Source organism: Conger conger, chromosome 15, assembly GCF_963514075.1.
Source record: "Conger conger chromosome 15, fConCon1.1, whole genome shotgun sequence".
Lineage (NCBI taxonomy): Eukaryota > Metazoa > Chordata > Actinopteri > Anguilliformes > Congridae > Conger > Conger conger.
This window is the reverse complement of record NC_083774.1, coordinates 35,422,226-35,437,234: the sequence shown is the minus strand read 5'-3', so window position 1 is coordinate 35,437,234 and position 15,009 is coordinate 35,422,226. Positions and strand designations below refer to the sequence as shown.

The 15,009-nt window shown below is 40.9% G+C and overlaps 2 protein-coding genes across 2 annotated transcripts in view; one reads left to right on the top strand and one right to left on the bottom strand.

Moving 5' to 3' along the window:
* LOC133111785 (transmembrane protein 263-B-like) overlaps positions 1-4,406 on the bottom strand; it is a 106,161-nt gene extending 101,755 nt beyond the window's left edge. Inside the window, exons 1-2 of the mRNA XM_061222369.1 lie at positions 4,268-4,406; positions 3,323-3,422 (exon numbers count right to left, since the gene is read on the bottom strand). Of these exons, the coding sequence (XP_061078353.1) occupies positions 3,323-3,422; positions 4,268-4,273 (106 nt within the window). The 5' untranslated portion in view covers positions 4,274-4,406. The remainder of the gene's footprint in view (positions 1-3,322; positions 3,423-4,267) is intronic.
* Positions 4,407-5,253: 847 nt separating this feature from the next.
* On the top strand, positions 5,254-14,046 carry LOC133111566 (guanylyl cyclase-activating protein 2-like). Its single transcript, XM_061222030.1, has 5 exons — positions 5,254-5,364; positions 9,692-9,926; positions 10,074-10,223; positions 11,188-11,296; positions 13,283-14,046. Exons 2-5 carry the CDS (start codon positions 9,717-9,719, stop codon positions 13,408-13,410), a joined length of 597 nt encoding a protein of 198 aa, XP_061078014.1. The 5' UTR covers positions 5,254-5,364; positions 9,692-9,716; the 3' UTR covers positions 13,411-14,046.
* The last annotated feature ends 963 nt before the right edge of the window (positions 14,047-15,009 follow it).

Here is a 15,009-nt window from a genome sequence, read left to right as displayed (position 1 = left end):
TGGCAGGAGTGTGAGTGGCACTCTCATGGCAGGAGTGTGAGTCCCACCTCATGGCAGGAGTGTGAGTCCCACCTCATGGCAGGAGTGTGAGTCCCACCTCATGGCAGGAGTGTGAGTCCCACCTCATGGCAGGAGTGTGAGTCCCAGAGAGCTGCAGTTCCTGCTGCTTTTTGGTGTGGTCATTCTTTGTCATTAATTGGCTAATGAGTCCACATGCCTTGTTTACGAAGCCTATATCAAGTGTGGACTGAAATTGAACCACAAATACGTGCAGACCGAGATCCCGCAGGATGTGTGTTAAAGTGTCACAGAAGAGGCCTGAAGCTGATCCAGGGTCCTGTCCTTATCAAAACATCCTCCATTATCCGGCTAAAGGCCATAACTAAGCCTCACTCAGCACTCCTCCACCGAGTCCTGTTCGTCTCGGGGAAACAAAGTATACTGCGGCACACTCTATATGCGCTGACCTTTCAGAAGGTTATCAGAACATCAGCAATAAGCGGCGTACTTCATGACACATTTCAGCATGCAGATGAGCGCAGATGAAAATGCGAGCTGACTATTCTCCTCATATTGAGTTTTTCCATTAGGATTTTTTAAAATATAAATTACCTACCTCTGTTCAAAATATTTCTGCTTATTTTAAGTTTGCACGTACACAGGTACCCCTAAAGGGAAATGGAATTGGGATACCTCGCGCAACCAACTGCGAGGTAGAAACCCAGCTAACATTTTAGGAACATCAGGGAACATTCCCATTGGGTTGTCACATGATTGTTTTAACAGCGAGTTCTGTATTTACAGCTCCATCAATGTCACAGAAAAACGTTAAGGGCACATCACATACTGCCAACATCTCCTGATGGCTATGATTTAGTTAATGAAAAACATCAAGAAGGCTCACTTTTTGAATGGTACTACAAGTCTAATATTTTGAACATTTAATATTTTGAATGAAAGTGCTGAAAAAGGCAGGTTTCTTTAAGGCTGCTAACATTCCTGATTAAAATGAACATGAACACCGGTCTGAACTGTTTTAATAATAAAACTGAATAACCCTGTGCAGTCATTGCTACAATGCTCCTTGTCAATCAATGGTCGAAAGGGCTTCCAGGAAAAGTATATCAAGAAGTTCCACCCTAAATTTCCTCACATTTTGGGGACATTCAAGACCACCTGGCGGTCGAGCTGCACGTTCACGCCTGTCTTCCGTTCTGGTTCCTCAGTGGTGGAATGACTTGCCTACCACTGTCAGGACAGCAGAATTCCGTCCCCCTATTTCGACGCAGACTCAAAACCCACCTTTTCAAACTCTACCTTAGTCCTCCCTTCTGATTTCCCCCGCCCCTCCTTTCTGATATCCCTATCCTTGTCTAACCCCCCCCCCCCCCCCAAAAAAAAATTAAATAAATAAAATAAAAATTTGGCACTTATGATGACGATTATGTTTAGAACAGCATTCCATGTGTGTTTTCCTAGTTCTGGATGTGATGCTTTGACTTATGGTAGAACCTATGCCCTTTGGATTAAAAGCGTCTGCCAAATGACAAAAATGTAAATGTAAATGTAGTGTAGCCACTATAAGATCAGAACAAGGCCCATAATGTTCAAATGTTTAATTTAACAAAACATCCATTTCCACTACAATACTGACGAAAAATCAGCGACTGACCTCTGTTACTGTAAAATATCTGCCTCATACAAGCATGAACAGCAAACAACCAGCTGCCTTCAGAGAGCCAAATACAGTAATCAATCAAATAAATACATTTTTAAGCTCAACTTCCAAACACAATGATCCAGAATTAATCTACCCACAATGCACTTTGTCCCAAATTTAAATCTATGGGAGATATTAAAAAGATGCAAGTGCAACAATTCCTCAGTTCTGACATCGCATTTTTAATTCATTTCAACAACCACAGGACATTGGCCCGCGGATTGGAGGGCAAAAAAAGTGAATTTAGGCAAAGTTAAGGATTAAACGCAAGTTTCAGACAAAAATAATTTAGTATTCGGATTCAATACTCAATGTAATATCGGGCCTGTTTCTCATAAAGCATCTCACAGCAGGAGCGCTGATTTAGGATCAGTTTTCTTCCATTGAGCTCACAACGGACACGGTTGGGTTTCTGAGAGGGGAAGCCTGATCCTCGATCAGCAACTGAGATGCTTCAGTCTGCTCCACAGACTGATCTTCAGTTGGCCAATGGCGCCCTCTTCAGGCGACAGTTGTTTTATCGCCTCCATATCCGCAGATGACGTTGTATTCCACCGAAACACGGTGCGCTCAGGAGGCAATGGGACCGTCTGCATGATTTCAAATGAAAGCTACAGGCCGTTTCCTTTTCATTCAGCAGGTAGAGGAACTTATTTAGCAAAAAGGGGTTTTTACAGGGGTAAAAAAGACAGATAATAAGCGGTTTTATGAAGAAATAGAGAAAGTGCAGAAACATTCTCAAAATAACACATTTTTGTAGGACATTTTTAGGACTTTTACTTTTAGATATTATTGTTTAAAATCTTTATTTTAAGTTTAAGATTTGTATCTATATTTTGAGATTGTGCATCGAGAACTAATAAAGGCAGTAATAAAGCCACCACGTCGCTATTGCATGTAAGCAATAATCTGGGTGTGCCATGTTCTTGTTTGCTTGCTGTATCCAATATCCACAATCATGATGGGTGTTGGGGATGGGTGGAGGTGTTGGGGAAGGGCGGTGGTGTTGGGGACGTGTGGCGGTGGTGAGGATGGGTGGAGGTGTTGGTGTTGGGGATGGGTGGAGGTGGTGAGGACGGGTGGAGGTGTTGGTGTTGGGGATGGGTGGAGGTGGTGAGGACGGGTGGGGGTGTTGGTGTTGGGGATGGGTGGAGGTGTTGGGGACGGGCGGTGGTGGGGACGGGTGGAGGTGGTGGGGATGGGTGGAAGTGTTGGTGTTGGGGACGGGTGGAGGTGGTGAGGACGGGTGGAGGTGTTGGTGTTGGGGACGTGTGGAGGTGGTGGGGATGGGTGGAGGTGTTGGTGTTGGGGATGTGTGGAGGTGTTGGGGACGGGCGATGGTGATGGGGACGGGTGGTGGTGGTTGGGACTGGTGGAGGTGCCGGGTGGTGTTCTGCAGGCTGCTCTCAGTCTCCTGTGGAAACAAGGCCCTTTCCTGCTCAGGGTGTGACCTCAGGCCTCTTGGTATTCCCATGAGAGACTGACACTGCTGAAGACCAATTTTAGTGCACTGTCGGCCAATGAAGTGCAGATCGAAGGACAGTACGGTTCCGAGTCCCAGCGTGACCACATAGATACAATTTGACAGCAGTAGCAGCCTACCTTCCGGGGGGTCCTCGTGCAGGTAAGGCGGCAACTCGTTGTACTCGTTATTGGGTGATGAACTGGGCTCCTTTACCGGTTTGGTTTCTGCATTGGGTCCCTTGGAGAAAAGTGTGAAGAATGACAAACTCAACTTACTTACCTAATGTTAGTTGTCCATGCCTCTAAACATATGCGTGTACACTTAAATGTAATAATGTATATGTACTATATTGGCACTTGTATGTTGTCCCATATGTAACATCCCATTATGCAGTTATTTAGCAGACTTTTATCCAAAGCGACTTACAGTTGGTTAGGCAGGGGCCAATGTTCAACATTTTTGTTGTTATAATTATATTCGTATATTATTCTCACACACAGACACGCACATCTCTGCTATTTGAAATACACGGAACTGAATATACTAAACGGCCTATTTATTAACACGAATTCGCAAAACACTTCATGAACCCAAAACCAAAGGGTAACGTTTAAGTACGCAACAATATGTTGTAAGAAGACTATTTGAAACAATCAGTGATTCTCCTGAGAGGATGTTATACCTGCAAACAGTTATTCTAGAAACGAACAATACTGAAAACGAATATGCTACTGTAAACGACCACCTCGATGAAGCAACACATGGTAGTTTCTGGTTTCTTTCTTGTATTTAATTACGCGTGAACACTGTGCATTTCAAGTTGACTACACAATACGGGTTAACCTATTTTTCACTCTGTTTGTTTGACGCTTTATTGCAAGAAAGCCTGGATGAGGATGAGTGACCGTGCTGTAAACGTTTAAGGCAGCACGTAGGCTACATTGCGTTTGGCCATCATTGTCAGATCAACTTCATTCTGCACAATCCGGTCCATCGGACATCATCAATGGCTGGCGACACTGTCAAACATTTTAACTGGTTACGATTTCAACAAAAAACAATCCCCCCCCCCCACGACTCACCTTCATCGTTGTTAGAAATAGAGCAGCTGTCAGCAACCAACTTAGTAGGCTACGTGGAAATAATTTCAGCGAGTAGTCCCTCAGTAACTGCGTTTGTTATAGATAATCGTAATGGCCGATCAATCGTATGTTACAATTTACCAATTGATGTAGGTTTCTCAGCTTAGGAAGTGACGTTTAATGTTTACTGTGCGGTAGAAATTCGGATGTATTGTTGTATTACACAATTTCAGTCGATAGAGGGGAGCAGCGTGCTGTTGACTGCTTCCTTCACCATAAAGCTTCATCGTGTACATGTACCGGCAATCAAATGTTGCTTCTATAATTAGGAAAGGTTTCACCCTTGAGCATTCAACGCTTTTACGCGCGTCATACACAATTCTTATAAGACCACGATATGTAATCATGTTATCCAAGATGGATCATAAATCATGCATTATTTTAATTAATTAAAATGTGTAATTTGTGCGTTGTGGGAGCAATTTAGATGTAGGACTAGACAACTGTTTTATCTTAACCTACATTTTTTTATTTAGCATTAACAAAACTAGCCAATACTAGCTTTGCTTGGGCAGTGGTGGCTCCGGCAGTGGCTCTGCCAGTCGGCCATGCACTGAGCCCAAATGGTTGCCCACTGAATGCCAATGTGAGATGTGAGAGGTATCCTCGCAAAAATCAGCTGGGGGCCGTTATGGTTTAGCCAGTTAAAACTAAAGACATCAAAACTTTGCCAGCTCACCAGTTTTCCCCCTTTTATTTCCACAATTTAAACGTTTATTTGTTGTAACCTACTTACTACAGGCCAGTATTTGGTCTTCTCTCACTACACAAAAAAACGAAAAAAGAAAAGGAAAAATAGTCCCCCAAACAGGAACACATATTTATAGTGCGCTTTAGTATTGCTGTATACTATGGTTTAAAATAACACATTTCTTCATACGCCAGACAAGTGTAAATGGACCCTACTTAATTTTGGTCAAAAAGATTAAATTTTTTTACATTTCTTCGGAACACGGCGCATTAATATGTGGCGCAGCATTTCCAACTGAGGCTACTGACGGTAACCGCGGATACGGGCTCCTATTTCAGCTGTCAAGGTGAGTTCTTCTTCAATAAAATATTGATTAAATAAGTAACGTGCCTTATCTTTATAAATTCGCTGTCCATTGGTCGATGGCATAAGATACTATTTTTGGGAGCGTATTTTCCTAAATTGCGTTTGATGGGGAATTAACTGTTAATTGACTGTTAGTTGCTGTGTGTCATGAGTTTTCTAACGTTCGAGTCTAGTAAGGCTAGCAAACGTTAATCTAAATATTGTTCCCTCACTGCAAATAGCATTAAATGGCCTGTTTATTTTGTGTGAATTTCAGGTATGAGCAATTAAGGCCTTTTTTCTTACCTTTATAATAATCTATAAAGGGCTAATATGGTGGTTAGGAGTGGCTTTCCTTTCTATCTTTTGAATCAATTTTGTGCTGCCTGCACTGGCCCAATGTCATGCCAATGTGCAGATCCCAACAGGCCCAGCGTAGGCTGCTCACAGCACTGGGCCAATTACTTTTCCCACACTGGGCCAGTGAGGGAATGTTTGTGTGCTGGATGGCTTGGCTTGTGTTGAATGTCTCACACAGAGGTTGTATGAGGTTGTAATGTTTTGGCACCCAACCCTTAAAATTGTAGTCCTGGATTCTGTGCCATTCATCCAGCACCTGGAGCAGGCAAACACTTAGGAGAGCAGGCATCCACAATAACGCTGGTTTCCTGCAATGGGATACCACATTCTTCGGGCTACTCCGTGAAGTAGGCCATGGTCGTTTGCACATGCAGTACCTGTTGCCCACTTTTGGGACTGGAAAGGGACTGTCCACCAACACCTGCTCCGAATTATGCCACGGCATAATGTCCCTTCCTGGCCATGCAGTTGTCATGCAGGTGTCACACCACCTGTGGAAACTGGCAGCATCCTGGTGATGACGGACCCGGTAGACCTGCTCCCTCTGCTGCCGCATGATCTCACTGACGTCATAGTGTCCTGTCCCTGCCGTCCCATCGACCCCGTCCAGCACCACCAGCTGAGGAGGACACGGGGCGAGCGGGGCCCAGGTGACCTGAAAAGGCTGTCCAACTTCCTGTGCCACGCTGGTACAAACTCCAGGCCCTCCTCCTGCTGCCGCTGCTCTCGATGACGCCCCCCTCGATCACGGAGTGGACCTTGGCTGAAAGTGGCACCTCCACTGCCTGTCCTATCTGGATAGAGTGTCTGCATTGCTGTCCTCTTTTCCAGGTGATCCTGCACCACTTTGCCACCTGCCTTCCATCTCCTTGAACCTCAGCAGCTATTATAGGAATGAGTAGTCTGGGCAGAGTACAGCGGTATGGAGACAAAACAGAGATAGGGGGGGGTGGGGGGGTCCAGAGAAATGGTTTGTCCTGCAATGAAGCTGTGATTCTGGGGTTGGCCACCATTAACCATATACAATGCTGGGAGCTTGGATGGGTCCATAGCCACACCCCTCTCTCCCCAACAGGCTGCAGGAAGCCGGCTTGCTTATGAAACAGGTGGCACTTGGGAATGCTTGGGTGCAGGTTGCCTCAGATTTCTTTCAAGATCAGCCACCTCCATTGTGTTCAAGCTGCTGGTTCTGTTACTGGCTGGTGGCTGGGAGCGGTCTGGTTGTCTGCTGGCTGGTGGTCGTGTCTAGCATCGGCTGGTAGTGGATGATGTTGGCATCTTCATTATTAAAGGATCATAAACTATGTTTGAAACCCAGGTAGAACACGAGGGCTCTGGCGTGGCCCGTAGCGTAGTGGTTAAGGTAAATGACTGGGACCCACAAGGTCGGTGGTTCGATCCCCAGTGTAGCCACTATAAGATCCGCCCAGCCAGCCGTTGGGCCCTTGAGCAAGGCCCTTAACCCTGCATTGCTTCTGGGGAGGATTGTCTCCTGCTTAGTCTAATCAACTGTAAGTAGCTTTGGATAGAAGCGTTAGCCAAATGACATGTAATGTAATGTAATCTGAATGGGACTACTATTAAAGTCACACAATCAGTTTATTCAAACCAAGCATCTTTCCCTCAAGTCATGAATGCTGATAGGCTTGGTTAATTGTGTTGCCATTGTTAATAACATTCAAATAATATTAACAAGGCAATATTTACAGCAAAACCAGGAAAAGATAGATATTGGCATTGATTAATTAACTAGCAAAGCATAAATGTATTACTGCCTTAACAGCTCTACAAAGTTGTATTAATTGCAAACACAAAACTAGAACACTGGACCTCAGGCCCTCCAGATCTGTAAAACAAAATGAATCCTCTTACAGACGGATTGATATCTCAAGCTTTAAACGGTTACTATAAGTTTATGCAGGCACCTGACAGGCTAGTTAAAATAGACACTGTTACTTCAGATAGCAGTGCTGTTTATCCTAACCAAGATAGAAGCTCCTTGGAGAAAGCCCTCTAATCCATGATCTCTGGCCCCTGTTTGAACCCGTTCAGCGCCCCTGTGTTGTGTACACATTAACGTGCTTATAATTCATATTATGCATCTCATAATGTGCTCTTATCAGAGTAAAAGACTGTGAACTTTAAAAGACTGTGTCAGACTTTCACAGTTGTCTTTGATGTTACTTTTTTCTTTTTTCTTCTTCCTAACCATGTTCATTTGCATGTCCCTAAATTAAAAAGGAAGAACTCTGCCGTTGGGGCCTTGGGGAGTGTCTTTAACCCAGAGGCATATCTGTCCTCTCTCATGCTCTCCCCACCTGCAGCTGTTTTCACTGGCAATTCTCACAGGGTGTCTTTAAAAAAGACATATTCTCACTGTTGTAAACCTCCCCTGGTTAAATAAAGGATTAAAAGATAATGGGTGTGCCTGCATATGTGACATTGAGAGTTTTGTTATTTGTGTGGCTGGCTGATTTCAGGAAAACTGGTTATAACAGAGTGCCACTAAAAGTATAGTTGTCCATGCTATTTTAAGATCATCCTAAACCATATGATTATTTATATTCATGTTATAGTAGTATTTTTTTTGTACAAAATTAATGTTAAAATAAATGGTTAAATTGTTAAAATGATTGAGTAACTTACAAGTGTGCAAGACATAGAAAGCACTCAAGGGTCTTCCCTCTGAAAGTGTGTTCAACTTCCTTGAACTATGCTCTCTTCCAGAAAGTGTTTCAGATCAACATGTAATACGGTCCATTATGTTTATCATATTAAGTAAAATATTTTCTGGAACCTACAGTGCAGTCTGTAAGTATTTGTTGTTTTCACTCTGTACTCCAGCAAACAAACAGTTGAAATAAAATAAAAGTGCTTTATTTTGAGGGTATTTATTACATATTTCGTGAACCATGTAAGAATCCCAGTACAGCCCTTTTTATATATTGTCCCCCCTATTTTAGGGGACCAAAAGTAATTGGACAATTGGCTGCTCAAAGGTTTCTTGGACAGGTGTGTCAAGTTTCATTGTTAGTTAATGCATAAAAGAGCTTGCAAAAGGTCTAGAGTTGAATCTAGGAGTGCCAAAACATACCACCTCATCTGTCAAACATGGTGGAGGTAGTGTTATTGCTTGGGCATGTATGGCCACTGCCACTGGAACTGGCTCACTCGTGTTCATTGATGATGTCACAGAAATATATTGTCTGCTCAGATCCAAGCAAAACTGGACAACACTTCATCATGCAGCACAACAATGGTCCAAAGCATACAACCAAGTCAATCAGCTGAACTCAATCCAACTGAGCATGCATTTCACTTGCTGAAGACCAGACTGAAGCAAAATACCCCCAAAACAAGCAGGAGCTCAAGAGGGCTGCAGTACAGGCCAGACAGAGCATCACAAGAGAAGATACCCAGCAGCTGGTAATGTCTATGTGTCGTACACTTCAGGCAGTCATTCATTGCAAAGGATTTGCAACAAAATATTGAATATGATGACCTAAATTGGGAGGACTGCATAAAATGTATAAAAAGGGCTGTAATCCCTACACGGTTCACTTTATATGGATGTAACCCTCAAATTAAAGAGGAAAGTTTGCATTTTAACCACACAGTGATTGGTTTATGTCAACTGTTTGTTTGCTCAAAAACAAAAAAAATGTCACTGTCCAAATACTTTTCTGAGGAAATGTTCCTCTTTGATTGAAGTGTAAGATTTGTTTCTAATTGCAATATGTGTGTGTTGGTTACTCTAGATGTAAGATTTGCAAGAGCTTGTGCTTATCCGAGTATTGTTTCATATAAAAAACTGCAATTGGCCACTGTTCAACCTAATACCGTACAACAGGGCACCACACGAATCCCTAAACATGCTTACAGAGGGGATCCCAGCGTTCACTGTAATTGTCTAAGGCACGTGCTATTTACAGCATTAGTGTAAGGTCATTATGTCACTACTCTTGCAGAGGTCAGCCCCTTGGGAAGCATTGGATGGCAGACATGGGACAGGCAAGCACGAGCGGGCAAGATGGGGAGGAAATTGACATCATAACTCTACAGGAAATGTACAGAAAGTTTGTAACGGAGTGTCCTAGCGGTGTTTTATTTTTGCACGAGTTCAAGAGGTTTTTTAAAATAGATCCAACGGGAGAAGCTTCCGAATATGCAGAAAACATGTTTCGAGCGTTTGACAAGAATGGGGTAAGAGAAAGCCATGATATCCTACAGGTTAAACGAATTAACCTGCATTCGCAATTGCAGAAATACTTTAAACCGCGATAAAATTACATGTGCCTTGTGGTTTGCATGTCGACCATTCGTCTTTTTTTCTTTTTTTTTCTTCATTAGGATGACACCATAGATTTTTTGGAATTTGTGGCAGCCTTGAATATCGCCTTCAGAGGAAGCTTGGAGCACAGACTGAGGTGGTCATTTAAAGTGTACGATAAAGATGGGAACGGATACATTGACAGAAGCGAGCTCATGGAAATCGTTGAAGTGAGTGCTTTGGAAGTTATTTTTAAGTTCTGTAGTGGGCTGTGTGTAGCTTAGTGTGGAAATCAAAATCAGTCCACAATCTCAGTGGTCGAAAAACGATCATCTGGAACATATTTTGTAAGAATATAATTCCGTTTGTGCTATCATTAGGGGTATTTTTTTATCAAATCTAATAAACGCAAAGTGCTGTTTTAAATTGATTCTATCCGAACTGCATATTGGTGGTAAATGTATCGTTTTCTAATGTAGCCTTTTACATATTATACTCCTTTCATGTGAAATAGCCTCCGAACTGAAGCCTTTTGTAAACGTAAACTCACCGTGTTCCGAACATCAAGTTCTGACAGTGCAACTTTTATGACGAATTACTAATGAAATAGATCAGCTTTGGTCTTTGTGTGTGTGTAAAGTATCATTCCTTCCGTTTTCATAAAAACTTGTTTCGAATCACATACGAGATTAATTTCAGCAAACAGTGACATAGTAATAGTGCTCCACTGTGAGATGGTGGTGGGGAAGCTGTTGCTAACGAGAGACTATGAACCGGGCAGGCTTATACGGCGGTGTTCGGACCATCGTGAGCTCACACGGTCTTCCAAACTCAGGGACGTTGTGCAGTTATTTGTTGTTTTCTCTATAGTTATTGGTCCATTTTACGTCAAATCTGTTGATTCTGATGTGTTTGGAAAATCTTAACTCACATTCTCATACCTGACAAGGCATATGCAATAAAATTAAAATATTTATTTGAATATTTTTAAAATATATTCACTGCAACATGTTTTTTGTCATCCATGGCACCTCTATTCTGTCAAGAAAATTTTATTAATTTTTTTCTGCTGGGAGGATAGGGTAATTACAAGGTACAGTGCACAATTGCTGTGCGTCTTTATAATATCTACATGCACATTTATAAACGATATCAATAATCTTAGTCCATTGTCTCCTTTTCACTTTTTCACAGTCTATTGTCAAGATACAACAGAGTTGCAGAAGCAATCCAGAATGCCAAGCGCTCACAGTGGAAGAGATCTGCGGGAGGATCCTTAAAGTAGTGGATGCAGACGGAGATGGTAAGTGTAGAACGGTCTGAGAACAGCAGGCTGACCAAAAAGATATGCACCCACATTATTTTTGTACTTGGTGTACATTATGTTATATTCAAAGATTACTTAAGGTGCTTGAAACAGGAAAGGGGGAGACACCCCAATTAGACTGGTTTCTGAGCAAGAGCCAAACTGACTAATTTATAAATCTAATATATAATCGATAAATTAAAGTGCTTATTCCGATGACATCTCCCCCAGTGATCTTCTGAGATTCTGAGAAATCAGTTTTTTTATGATTCACTGAACTGCCAAAGTTATAATAGCTGCTGCATTTGTGTCTGTAACTTGACAATGAATTCAGGAGTAAATTCAAAGATATGGCATGCAGGAAAATAACACGTGGTGTTATCTATTCTGTTAGTGTTAATTAATCTCTAACAAAGTCCCGTAGGGATAATTTGTACTCTGTTTGAATTATTTTTTTACTGATACATTTTCTGCGTGTACTAGTTATGAATATAAATGAAGGTTTGATCAGGACAGTTTACAGCATTTATTGGAGTGATTTCTGAACTGTTTTTGTTTCTTATTCTTAACAAATAATTAGGTAAACATTTATTTGTTCTGATCATTTATTACTGAGTTTCATTTAAGGACAACTGAATAATCTAAGGGTAACTGAATCCAGGACCAAATATGTTTTACATTTCAAATTGTGATTCATTCAAACCCTTTTAGAAAGATTCCCATATTTCATATTCCATATTTTAGCATTCTGTTTTCAGGTTTATGTTTTAGCATTATGTTTTCAGGTGTATCTTTTAGCATTATATTTTCGGGTTTATGTTTTAGCATTATATTTTCGGGTTTATGTTTTAGCATTATGTTTTCGGGTTATCCTTCCAACCGTTGTCCATCCGTCTGGTGGCCTGTAGTGTAGTGGTTAAGGTGCATGACCAGCAAGGTCGGTGGTTCAATCCCCAGTGTGGCCACAACAAGATCCGCACAGATGTTGGGCCCTTGAGCAAGGCCCTTAACCCTGCATTGCTCCAGGGGAAGGTTGTCCTGCTTAGTCTCATCAACTGTAAATCACTTTGGCTTAATGGGTAGTAATACAATAACAAGGGGAAAACAAAAACAGAGACTGGATACACACAAACCCACATGTAATCCAAACGGCTCTGGATTAGGGTGTAGACAACTGCACAGAGTAAAGAGACGTAGTGAGAACAGAGAGGTGGAGTTACAGAGCAGAATCGAAACTTGAGATTACGTTAGTATGTTACTTTATGTAATTAAATTCTAATTACCAAAAACTAGTGACTGTTAGTTAGACAGACAGTGTGTTAATATAATTAGTATTGTACAAAATCTATGTTAGTTGTTATTAGTATATTAGTGCTATCTCCAAAATGAAATGGAGAAAAAGCAGGAAGTGAGAAAAGCGAGATTGAGAAGGAATCTTGGGAAACCAGAAAATTCCGAAACCACCTGAATAGTGAAGCACACAGACAGGGGAGTGACTCAGGCTCAGAAACATACAGACACAGACATCATAGGGGAAGACTGAACTGTAATGGATGACAGATAACCAGATATGAATAATGAAAAATAATAAATGACAAGAAATAACAAATAAACTAACAGACTAAACTCAGAAACATCAGCTGCCAGTAGTAAATGTTACATCAGCTTAGAATGTTCAGTTAAGAACATTATAATCACATATTTATGCAATTGAATTGCACCTAGATTTCAGAGATTTCATTACACACCATTTAGCTCAAAGGTATGTAAAATGAAACTGCAAGTTTCATGAGTTGCCAGGACAGTTTTGTTCAGATAAGTACATTATAATGACATATTTATGCTATTGAATCACACCTAGATTTGGCAGATGTCATTACACGCCATTACAAGCCAAATTGAAATTATACAGGCTTACAAATTTGATAATTTCACAGGAGCAGCATGTCCTGTCACTGTTCATTGTTATTCTGTCTTTCACAGGACAAATTACTCTGGAAGAATTCATTGAAGGTGCGCAGCGGGATGAATGGGTGAAGAACATGCTGAAGTTGGACATGAATCCATACGCTTGGATTTTGCAACAAAGGCGAAAAAGCTCCCATTTTTGAACACGCTTATATATACTGCCAATTATTACATTTATAGTCACCAATGCCTGGCCAGTCTGAATAATGGGGTTTTGCAAAGGAAAAATCAGCTGCCTAAGAAAGCTGCAAGACAGCAAGATCACAACTTCTGAAGACAATTGTTTTAAATCTGTATAATTAATGTACATTGACCCATTATGTATTAATAATAGAAATACAGATTTGTAGTATTTGGCCTATTTTATGTTTATTTTTTTATTATTATTTTTTTACATTGTATCATACTTACCATATATATTTTGTATATAATTGTGTCTCCATATATTTTGTCAATAACAATAAATAATAGTTGTTCAGGGGTTCTAGCCTAATAGAGTAATAGATTCTAACTTTAAGGGGTAGGTGCTGAAATTGAGAAATGGATACGCTAATTTTGAAATCCCCAGGGGGGATTGCTCCAGGGGGGATTGTCTCCTGCTTAGTCTAATCAACTGTAAAATCGCTTTGGATGAAGGCTTCAGCCGTGTAAAATGCAATTTGTTTTCACTGAGAGATGAAAAAAACATGCAGTTTGATGACTGTATGTGCCATGGCGATATTCAGTGAAAGATGATTTTTTGCACAAAATAAACTTTGATGCATTGCGTGATGTACATACCACTGCTGTAATGTGTGGTTATTAGCGTTACTGTCACTCTGACCTCTCCCATTAAGAAGGCATTTTTGCCTGCAGAACTGCTGCTTACAGGATGTTTTTATGTTTTTTGCACCATTCTCTGCAAACTCTAGAGACTGTGCATGTCACAGGAGATCAGCAGTTTCTGAGATACTGAAACCAACAATCATTCCATGGTCAAAGTAACTCACATTTCTTCTCCATTCTGAAATTTTGTCTGAACAACAGCTGAACCTCTTGACCATGTCTGCATGCTTTTCTGCATTTAGCTGCTGCCACATGATTGGCTGATTAAACATTTTCATTAACCAGCTGGTGTACATGGTCTACCTAATAAATTGCTCATGTATAGAGTGTATATTTATATATTTCATCTTTATGGTCATTTTTGTTCTTAAATTTCATCATCCAAAAATGCATGATTATGAAATGTTAAACACCCATGCCAATTGTGCAGTACTAGGCATGACCAGGCATATTCATATTTGCCTACAGCAATAATCAGTAACACATTCAAGCAGGGTATATCTAAAAATATTTAAGATTCAGCCCTTTGCCTAGTCTGCATGTTCAGAACTTTTCAGATATGGCACGTAACCATGTGGCTTTTGCCGTTCTAGCTATCTCATTTCTGCCCGTCTATACTTTTGCCTAATCACCTGACCTAGGGATCAGTTCAAAGCTTTTAAGCCTTTTGAGTTACTTTAGGCGAGTTACCATAAATTACTCTTGTAAATAATTCTAGATAATTTTGTCTGTATGGTAAAGTTTTTTTATCAATAGCAATGGCCTTTAACTTAAAGGGCTTATCAACATTTTCCTTCTCCCATCTGCTACTAAGAAACACACGTTCAACATGCATTCACAACATTTAGAATGTTATCACCGCATTCAAAAAATGGAAGCAGTTATATTTTGTTACTTGGTTACAATTACCAAATGTA